General features: G+C 35.2%; 1 protein-coding gene across 6 annotated transcripts; it reads right to left on the bottom strand.

Moving 5' to 3' along the window:
• Nucleotides 1-987: 987 nt before the first annotated feature.
• LOC149212218 (potassium channel KAT3-like) lies at nucleotides 988-10,789 on the bottom strand. Of its 6 annotated transcripts, none has more exons than XM_089391777.1 (13): nucleotides 9,448-9,645; nucleotides 9,135-9,353; nucleotides 8,859-9,017; nucleotides 8,533-8,590; nucleotides 7,008-7,325; nucleotides 5,612-5,851; nucleotides 4,433-4,531; nucleotides 4,249-4,281; nucleotides 3,770-3,955; nucleotides 3,086-3,280; nucleotides 2,905-2,980; nucleotides 1,456-2,199; nucleotides 988-1,252 (listed from the first exon to the last, which is right to left on the bottom strand). In XM_089391777.1, the coding sequence occupies exons 1-13, from the start codon at nucleotides 9,636-9,638 to the stop codon at nucleotides 1,128-1,130; spliced, it is 2,643 nt and encodes an 880-aa protein (XP_089247903.1). In that variant the 5' UTR covers nucleotides 9,639-9,645; the 3' UTR covers nucleotides 988-1,127. The 6 variants fall into 6 exon arrangements, with proteins under 6 accessions (XP_089247903.1, XP_089247904.1, XP_089247905.1 ...); XM_089391778.1 differs by having other exon boundaries at nucleotides 9,135-9,192; nucleotides 9,448-9,613; XM_089391779.1 differs by lacking the exons at nucleotides 8,533-8,590; nucleotides 9,448-9,645 and adding an exon at nucleotides 10,471-10,789 and having other exon boundaries at nucleotides 9,135-9,192.
• Nucleotides 10,790-11,085: the final 296 nt, after the last annotated feature.

Here is an 11,085-nt window from a genome sequence, read left to right as displayed (position 1 = left end):
ATTTTTTCTCTCTGTCGCAGACTGTTCCATTTTATTTTATTAATGTTACAAATATTAATCATTTATCTATTTTCACTTATATTGTTTGGTAGACCTTATCCCCAACAATGCTCTTATAGAAAGCATTCTCACTTCCACATGTCAACACACAACACTTCATCAATTTTTGCAGGGTGTCTCTCGTTCCAGTTTTTGCAGTGTTCCTCCAACCAAATTGAACTACTATTGCAATTAGAGCACTTTTCTTTCCTTGATGTATGCTTTTTGTCTTGTAAAATTTATCCCTAATAATGCCCTTGTAAGTAAGCTTTACCTATAGATTTTGTGGTTATTCTTTCATTACAACACATGACAATTCATCCATAAACATAAGTAGGCTATACCTTTAATTTTTGCAATGTTCTTGTAGAAATGCCCTATCTTTAGTTTTTGTGTTGTTCCTTCATCCAAATAAAATTAATTAATTACTAAAACAATAAAAAACAAATATAGACAACAACTAAATCACAAAATATAGAGATATGCATATATGAAGATACAAAATATGAATCCGATACACAATACACATATCCACTAAAACAAAATATGTACAATGCTTATATACATACAAATATAAGATACCTGAGATATAAAGATACAACATATGTACACATATATATGCATGTATTCTACGCATCTTGTTCCATATAATCTATGTACCACAAGTCCCAAACATATTTCGTAAATATATACATATGTATGTATCCTACTTATTTTGTTCCGGGGCCTACATACCATTCATTAGCAGGCATAATATACATATATATTATAAGCTCATATATGTGTATCCCTATGTCATGTGATGTGGCTTAAGCTTTTTTTAATATTTAGAAAATAGAAATACATAAAATATCATCAAATTTTGAATGATTCACGTATCCAATATTCACTAGGTACACGATTATTTTGATTACAGTGAAAACCTTAAAGAGATTTAGTTTCATATACTTCACATAAATTCTACATATTTTAATTTTATAGCAAATGAATCACAACCTACCAAAAGTCACCATGTGTTCCTTATACAACACCTAGTTAAACTCATAAATACATTCACGAGCAATCCCTGGCATGCATATCAGGTAAGCTCATTCTTCGATCTCATGCTCGTCTACCAGGAACAGATGTTCATTGTCTCTTATCGCGTTGATGTCAGTAATCTCAATGCCATCTTGGCTGAAAACTTTAATGGGATGGTAACCCAACTTCATCCCTGCACACACCCACTTCCACCTTGTTGACTTTCATATACATTCAATATCCATATCAATGTTAAAAACAAAAAGAAGTGAATTTTTTTAACAAAGGAACAGATCTTATCCATGCCGGGAAGAAATCAACACATATCAGGTCCAATGGAGCTAAAATTATAAATCATATTTTGGAAGGTTACTAAATGGATATATGGAAACTTACCTGCTACTCTAAGAAGCTCTTCCATTGATCCTGGAAGACCAACTAACTTCCCTGGCTCTATGAAAGGCAGATTTTGTTTGTTGGGATGATGTCCATGGATCACCACTCTAAGAGGATTCGGCCCAGAATCTTTTGATTCTGATCTACAATAGAACCCACTTCTATCAAGTCCCGATTCCATAACATCAGAACCGTTATAACTTCCAGTTCCTCTCCTGAAATGTACATTGCAGTTTGGTATTGTAGAGTTCAACCCTGGTCTGCAAATACCTCTTGAAGAAATTTTGGTGCCACTGTGATCCTCCCATGATTGTATCCTGCCTTTGCCTCTCACATGGCTCTCTAGAATTTGAGTCTTGTGATCCAATTCAAAAGTCTTGCATGGTTCCTTGATTGCTGCACACAATTGTTGATTAGTTTCTATGAGGGTTCTGGGAGTTTGGCCTTCGGTGTCAGGCTTGTCGATGTCTGCACCGTTTTGGAGGAGAAATTTCACAATCTCAGGACGTTCCTGCATTATGGCTACGTGGAGGGCTGTCAGGCCTTGGTGGTTAGTAGCATTAATATCTACTCCATACTTCAACAATTCCATCATTGCATCTAAGTCATTTCTCTGAGCCGCCAAGCACAAGAAGTTTCCCTCACTCTCTGGATCAAATCTTGCGCCATTTTCGTAGAGTAGATTTGCAATTGACCAGTGCTTTCCTACAATTGCCACCCACAGAGGAGTGTTCCCATCGTCATCTGGCAAACAAACAGAACAAAATACAATATTAGAATTATTCCTTTAAGGGCATATGATTTTCATTGAAGGGTTATAACTGCACAAACTTTGATGGCATCCTACAAAACATAACATATACTGTGAACTGCATCCACATTAATATTGTTCCAACAACAAACTCTTTTCTTATTGTTTTCCTTTTTATGTGGTTCACGGACCCCGGAGATCGGAGATCGGTGACCTCTATATCCATGGAATATTTATACCAGGCAGATCCACCTGAAGGGATCACTTCCTGCGGACCCTGACCCCAAGGGTGTTAAGAGAATTGAACCCATAATCTCTCAATAGCAAATATGCTTTAATAAAGGGGACTCAACCAATTGAGCTAACCCTGAGGCTTGTGAGAACAAACTCTTAAAAATATCAAACATAACATTCCTTGTTGCTGAAACTAGCTCAATAAATACAGTATATGCCAAATACAAATGTGGATCACCAATTCAAAGTATAAGAGTACTGATGAGTTGCACAACTCCTCCTTAGAAATAAGAAAATAGCTGTAATAACCCCAAATATGAGAATACCAAATGATCATAAGCAACTATGCGTGTGAATGAAGAAAATGATCTCCTATACTAGTTTATCGGTCTGTTGGTTTGTGTTTTTCCTCCGGATCTTACGTAGATAATGCAAGAAATAGGAAATTGATCAATCAGATATACCTTTTTTGTTAACATTTGCTCCATATTTCAGCAGGAGAAGCACGCACTCTCTAGATCCTTTGGCAGCTGCTATGTGCTGCGGGAATAAGTCTCACTCATTATATCATCAATCCATTGTATAAGCATAAGCTATGTAGATGCATATGACAAAGGACATTTAGATTCAGTTACTGTAGTTTACCAGTGGTGTAAATCCTTTGGATTCTACTAGGTCTGGATCACTTCCCCGATTAGGTAACTCTTCCATTAGTTGACTGCTTTCTGTGGGAGAAACAGAACAGATATTTGGAGGCATGTCTAGGTTCTGGTGTGAAACCATGTTTTCGTCTTTGAGCACAAGGTCTTTGAACCTTGCATGTTTTGAACCTGCTACGTGCTGCCAAGGGAAGAAACGCATCGCTTACTGTTAGTTGATTGCATGGTTATTAGAATACTGAACTTGAACTGAATTGAATATTGTGTATGAAGTCCTGGCCTATTGGACCAATTATACAGAATGAGAAATCAAGATTCTTCCTACTCTATTTGTGTGAACTGTTTAGAACTTGTACCAGAAAGTGCTATGGGTGGCATTTGTTTAATTCTGCTAGCATGCAGAATTTCATGGGGTTTGTTCAGAAATACAATTGTTTCAACTATGATATTTTGGCAGAATTAATTGTACAAATATGCCAATGCATCAGAATTTCGAAAGTCTTTGGGTGGTAATTGTCCTAATCAGTCATGGTGAAAATCTGATCACAGGTATATCTCTGAAAGGATTTTGTAAAGTGCAATGTAGAGGATTGCTTGCTTAGATTTATGTGCTTGCTTAGATTTATGTCAAACAGAAAATAAAAAAGTTTTAGTAATGAACAAGTAATACCTGAGAAAAGTTGTCTAGAATAACCTTTCCATCGTTTGGCTTGGTTTGGATTGTTTCCAACAATGCGTTTCTATTGAGCCGCAAAAGCTGGGAGAGCTTCCTTGTTCTAACAGTAAAGGGTTGTGCCCTTTTGCAGATAACTCCAATTTCTCCAAACATTTCTCCTGGCCCTAAAGTTTCTATAACCTGTGCTCATCCCATATGCGACAAAAATGTTAGTAACAAGGCCTGAAAGATTCTAACCACTCCTTGACATAAACATGACAAAGTTAATATTTTCTAACCCAGGGACCAGTCAGAAATTAAAGCAAGCGGTTGTGCCTAATAAGCATATAGTTATCTTTAAACCCCAAGTTCCAGATATCAAAATCAAAATTAATGGTTTTCTTTCAGCATTATGGCAAAAAATAGGATTGCAGTACCATATCATAGCATCCTTTGATAGGTATGGAAGTAAAAGAGAGCAAATTGAAAATTACCTCTTCTTTTCTGTTCTCGGAAACAAGTACTTCCTGCCAAAACATAACAGATTTACATAACTTCAGAGAAACCTAGCGAAATTCTAAATACAGGTTTATCTATCTCCAACATAAATTGAGAACATTGAACCTAGAATCAAAACTGGAGATGGAACACATTTGGACTTGAAAATTGCTTACTTACCACTTCCCCTGATACCACTATGTAGATGTCATTAGGTGCCTCATTTTGAAGAATAATGTCCTCTCTCGGAGGGAAGTATTCTGGTTTCATCTCGGTGACCTTAACCACCAGGCGAAAAGTTAGTGTTGAATCTTCAGCTCAGCTAAAATTTTCAATTATGATCATGTGTCTATTACTCAACTTTTGACACAAAAAAAACACAAATACAGTCATCATCCATATATACTCACAGGTACACATTAATATATGTCGGTACATTTGTAGACAAATACTAATGTTTATCTATAAGCATAAACTTATAAATTGTGTTTATATGAGTATATACTTCTATGTAGTTTAAGGGATAACTCAATTGCATAAACTTATACATATGTATGTAGTTTAAGGGATAGTTAAATTGGTTGTCCCATGTCAACAGGTGTTTGATTGAAATTCCTTAGGGGAGGCTCACTAGTTTATCTCCGAGGGTGTGTATCTCAAAATTCAATCTAATAAATAAAAAGATATCAAAGTACAAACTTTGTCATCTTCGTTTTTGGGATAATTGTATCTAGTACAGAGATACTAAGCACAAACTTGGCCCTCCCAGTTTTTGTTGGTGGCAGCTGATTAGCGAGGATAACACATATGCTTACACACATATTTACTTTGTTTGGTTAGCAAGGATAACACATATGTTTATATACATATTTATTGTTTATAATTGTATTGAGAGATGCTTTCTAGTCTAGTATGATATATGGATATTGTAATTTAATGTATTGTTTAACATTTTGATTCTGTCAAATTATAAAAATAAAATAAAAATTAATATATTAAGGAATTTAGACTTCTGTGATCCATAACATTGTTTAGTAATCTTCGGCAAAATCACATAATCAATCTTTGGATGAATCTAATTAATGGATGAATATAATTAACAATCATAATTATAATTAAATCACAATTAATAATTAAACTAGCTTAGATTATCTTAACTCTAAATCTACCAAGTCGAAGGATCAAATCACGCTATAAACCTCTAAAACTCTTTTAGAGTTAAAATAGATTTGATCCGTTCAGCAATTGATAGATCTAAGATTCAGATGAATCTAAACCGGCAATAAACTAAATAAACATTTTATTAAATGAAAGCACAAACTTGAAGCTTTCGCTGTCAAAATTGCAAACTGTAAATACCAAGAAGAAAAACAGTTCACGTGAAATGCCTCGAAACAGATACAGAGATTCAATGGTTGGTAGGAATAGATGTTGTAAAATGCTTGTCCGAATGGCCTTAGGAAGTTCTTCTATAATTTCCTGTTGTTTCAAGCGCTCTGTTCTGAATTGAAGGCACATATGAGACAATATCTGATCCTTAAGCCTCGGTGGGAGTTGATTCCGGGTAACAAAATTTGAAGCTGCACGTATGCTGTTCCTCTGCCAAAAATCAGAACCAAATTTCAGTTTATATAACATACAATTTTATTGTGAATAAACTTCCCTGGACTCCAATCAATAACGTCACTAAATAGCAAGGATCAATTTCTATTTATTTTGTATAATGTAATTCACAGATTCAATGTCATGTGGACAGTTTCTCATCTGTTATGGGCACTGCTAAAATGGAATTCCACGAGTTCTTTTATTTAAGGAATCTTTGTTCATTCAAGGAAATGTTAAAATCAATAAAGAATAAAGCAACAGCTCTGTTTGTTTTTGTTTGGCCACATTGAAATTACAGAATACTTACGAAAAAGAAGAGCCCATATGGGAATATGATCAAATCAATAAAGAACAAAGCATCAGCTATATTTATAGGGCCACACCTGAAATTGCAAAATACTCCGGGGATAGAGCTAACTTATATGTGAAGAAGGGTAAATGGTAAACTCTTTGCTCTTCAATGGGAGATGAGGTATAATGTTCAAATCTCACTATCACATATTAAAGTGGTAAGGGAATAGGGTTATGGGAAAGGTAGAAGGTTTGAACCCTCTGCTCTTGCAAGGAAGATGTGCAAAAGATTATGTCAGAGTGTAAGGTTCAATTCTCTCCCCCATTTGAAAGCGGGTATTTGTACGATGTCAATGCAAAGTTTAGATTCATCCAAAGTTAAAATGGACATTCGAACGAGGTTAATGCTGAACTGGGATTCATAGCTCAGCATAATTTACTATAAGGTATTTGTACTGGGTTACTAAGGATTTGGGATTCATTACCGAGTCCAAATTCAATAGGGCGTTTGTGTCTATAACTATAAGCAGACACTCTTCCAAGTTATGGTACTAGTTCACAGCACATTTCTTCACATGGAATGTATATACTTATATCCATCTCTCATAAAAATAATATTAAACTTTTTCCAAGTCAAAAAGTACTTGGCTGATTTCAAAATTAAAATATTTATTTTACTGAATCCTCCTAGGTGACCTAGCCCATCCATAAACAATGATATAATCCACAAAAGGTATGGAGATAGGCAAAGATATAAAACAACCATTTAAACCAAAACCCATTGTGTCTCTGTACACAAATATCTATATTATTTTCGGCAATGAATGTTAAAAAAAGCTTTCAAACATGGAAAACTTACAAATTGCATTGTACGACTTGTACCCTCAACTACTAGATTTGTCATATTCCCAATCAGGTAAGCTGTGAGGCCCAGATTGAACAGCATATAAAATATATCGAAAGTCATCTCGATAGAATTAACTGCATGGAGATCTCCATATCCAACCGTAGTTAAAGTTGTAATGGACCAATACAGAGAGCATATATAGCGGACCCATATACTCTGTTCTCTGAAATTAGGCATAACAGAACCTATCCACGTTTTATTCCGGTCAGGATAACGTTCTGCCAGCAAATAATACGTACATCCAGCGCAGTGTACTGCAAAAAGTGTCACCTGTCACAACAAAAAAAGGACAAGCAGCACAAGCACGTCCACTCAGAAGATAGTGGGGTTGATAAAACATTTAGAAAATTGTTATCAGTGTAGCTTTCTACGATTTTGGGTGAATTTGTGCAATCCGAGCAAAAATAAGGATGATGTAGTAAATCAATTATTGGTTTATCCCTTTTTCATCCCTTTCGTTGGATAAGAATTAAACAAAATGAAAAAGTAGTAAGTGAATCATTGACTTAGTGTACTATACTTAATAAATGCTTAAGCATGTAATCATGAAGCACTGCAGCGTTATATAAAATATTTTCTGAATATAAACTTGTAATATTTACCTAAGCATGTAATCATGGAGCACTGCAGCATTATATAAAATATTTGCTGGATATACACTTGTATGTTTCAGATCTAACTCCTACCTAGTCTAGTTTTTCTATGATTTTGGTCTTTTTCTGGGGATACATTCCAGTCAATTTTGTCAGAAAATTGGCAGGGATTTTGGTCTTTTTCTGGGGATACATTCCAGTCAATTTTGTCAGAAAATTGATAGAGATTTGTTGGAATCGCAAGTTTGAACTATAAAATTTACATAATCTAAATTTTTTAAATATTTTCCAAGATACTGAATCTATCTATGCATTTAAAACACATTTTAAACCACTAAAAATCACAATATGACAAAAATAATATTAAAAAAACCAAAACATAAACTATGCCAATGCCAAATATCTCATGAGTATTATATATTTTGTGCTCATTTAATGTTGTACTGCTTAGTGCTCCATCAACACATCTGTCTGTGTAACAGTTCATTGATTTGACAGTACATTGGGTAGTTCAGTATCCCAAAACTATCTAAACTCAAGTTTAGTGAAGCAAAAAACAAAAACTCAGGTCTAGCATACACTTCCTCAGGTTTACCAGCTTGACGTTGTACATCTCAAGTTCACAGGTCTAATGTATACCTCAGGTTGATAAACCACGTTATATGTCACCAGTTCAGACAGATTATAGACATTTCAACTTCTGAAACTTGAGATAGACATGAACGACCTCAACCTTTGCAACCTCTAAGTGTATATCAGACCTGAAATTAGATAGCTTGATATATTTCAATGGACATTGGGGCTGGCCCTGCCTAGGCTCAGCCTAGTTCTTCAAAAAACCATATTGTTCAGATAACAAAAACAATGCAGCAGATGGGACTTACACAAATAAGCCTCGCACATCGCACCCAAAAGTAGCTGAACCTTATGTCTTTCTCAAGCCTATGGCAAACACAACATATATTCAGCTGCTTCAGTTGTAATTGAGTGTTCAAATCTATTCATGTAAATTAATCTATCACAATGTTGCAAAACTGGACATAGGCCAAAAAAATTGGCCAGAGTCATCAAGGAGGAAATTGGAAAAAGGAAAAGGCAAGCATACTCTGGAGAAAGAACCAAAAATAACACTAGCCTGAAAAACTCAAAAACTGGGCAACCATAAAAACTTTTAAAAAATATGTAGAGATTGAAGAGATATATATATTACCTTGTGAAAAGAGCTTTGACTCTGCGCAAACGCCATAGTCGCAGCAAGTTAAGCAAGTTGTATGAAAGACCAGACCCAATTTTCCCTGTAAAAATATAACTAAATGCCTGAAATGGAACTGTAGAAGTGATATCAAATATGAGCCAAGTGGAAATATACCTGCGCAGATTCAAATTACATAAGATACTACTATGAAACAACAGAAATACAATACCGATATAGAAATATCTTTGAGCAGAAAAAAATTTAAGCAAGCCCTGAGATAAACTACTTTACCGAACTGCTATATATTTGGGATTGTCTTCTATTTGCTGTGTTTTATCATCCACGTATGCTACAAAGAAGGTGACAATTATGTCAATGGCAAAAAATATGTCTATCACTGTGTCTGCGATGAATAGTGCTCCAGGTTTCAGCTCATCAATGAATCCTAGCTCAAATGGATTAATCCATGCGCAGTATACAACCAAAATGATCAAAAATGTGCTCCAGCACCTAAATCCAGAGAAATATACATTTTCATTCAATTACGTATACACTTATGAAAATATAATCTGAAGCACATGGCACTATAACTGTAGTACTTCACCTGTAAATAGTATCATATGGGGAGATGATATATTTTCTCAAGTTCATCTGAATGTCCTGTGCCCCCAGATGGGGCAATGAAACTTTGGAAAAATAGTGGGAGTTTTGGTGGCCAGAACCATCTTCATGTTGGGCACTACAAAGTTGGGTGTTGCAGTCGAAGTTTATGCAGTGAGCTGTGATGGGTAACATCTCGATGACCTTCCCTGCACTGCCAAGTTGAAGACATTAGCAAGGGGAAATAATGCAATCCCTGTTATAATTCAGGTGTGGTTCAAAACTTCAGACAAATAATTCTATGCAATGTTTCTTGATAATTATATTTGAATAAAATGTTTATATATATATATATACTCAATAAGTTATTCAATGTGTAAAATATAAATAATTTATTAAAAAAATTGATAATAGGAGAAATTCAAGAGATTACAAAATCTTATTAGATTCAATGATCTTCATTGTTTCTCTGTATGCCTAAGATCAATAATTGGTGGTCCATTTTCAGGACTGAGTGATGTAACTCCTGATGCTGGACCACAATTTTTGATTAAAAAACAATGGACAAAAATAACGAATACACATTTAATTCAGAAAGCTTCTTACAAGTATACAAGACAGACAACATTAAAGGCATAAAGCCAATAAGCAGTTCTATTATAGAAAAGAAAAATAAAAACCAGGCACAGCACAGAGACAATTATACCAACATAACACAGAGAATCAAAATAAACAAGGCAGCTTTTCATATAGACATATAACTACGCTGTGAAGTTTACAGGAAGAGGCTGGCCACTGCAAGTAACTGTAGTTCAATGAAAACAAGAGACATGACAGGAAAAACCAAAATGTAGATTCCATGGTCACTCACACATGCCATGTTCACTTCACTCTTCATATAAAACCATTAAATCAATGCAGTTCTACATTATTCTTACACCATGCTTTAGTTTTTCCCAGAAGAAAATTTCATTATGTAAAATGAAATATCACCCACTTGCCATTCATCAAGATTATTGTCACACACCTTTCAGGAAAAGATATGCTTTAGATCTTCATTCATAGCAGTCTAACTTCCACAAGAGTACTTCAAGTTTCTCTGGGCCTGCAGAGTCTAACATATAAGTTACATTGTGTCCCGAGAAAACTGCATGAGCAGTCTGTGAATGAACCCACGGGGAGACTTGAGGAATTAAAGAAGGAAAGGACCACCTCTGCAACAGGGCAAACTGAAAGCCAAGAAAGACATAAAACTGAAAAAGCAGGCTGGGATTAGTAGAAGTTTTGATGTATGTATGGGACTTTATAGGTTCATGAAACTGTTTTATAGCAATTATAAATGCAGGAAACGCGTGGAATTAGAAGTCATGGTATATATTGTACTCAGTTGTTCAGGAAATTCATGGGTACTTTCGTCTCCGCAGCATGGGGCCAAGTGATTAGAAAGGACCCACTAGCCTGAATAAAGACAAGAAGTAAAATTAGCAGAACTTTGGCATGTTGGTACCACATTAGAAGCCACCATGCCAATCCAAAGTGGGTTGGTTGTCCTATGCAGTGGAGGTGATTCATGGATGAGAAAAGAGGCTAAGAGTTTGGGTCTCATGTTGATCATAATCAGGTTGGATGGCAGGCAAGTGAA

The sequence above is a fragment of the Pinus tabuliformis genome, chromosome 1_1 (assembly GCF_031772625.1).
Source record: "Pinus tabuliformis cultivar Carrire ecotype Pingquan chromosome 1_1, CPIR1, whole genome shotgun sequence".
Taxonomy (NCBI): Eukaryota; Viridiplantae; Streptophyta; class Pinopsida; order Pinales; family Pinaceae; genus Pinus; species Pinus tabuliformis.
The sequence above is the reverse complement of the archived record's forward strand: the minus strand, read 5'-3'. Positions and strand labels throughout refer to the sequence as shown.

Bases quoted from the DNA above. Each gene is read 5' to 3' on its own strand.
- LOC149212218 (XM_089391777.1), bottom strand. From the start codon at position 9,638: ATGTTACCCATCACAGCTCACTGCATAAACTTCGACTGCAACACCCAA. The intron at 9,354-9,447 runs GTGAAGTACTAC...CTCTGGATTTAG, and splicing joins CCATATGATACTATTTACAG to GTGCTGGAGCACATTTTTGA. The intron at 4,282-4,432 runs GTAAGTAAGCAA...ATGTTTTGGCAG, and splicing joins TAGTGGTATCAGGGGAAGTG to GAAGTACTTGTTTCCGAGAA.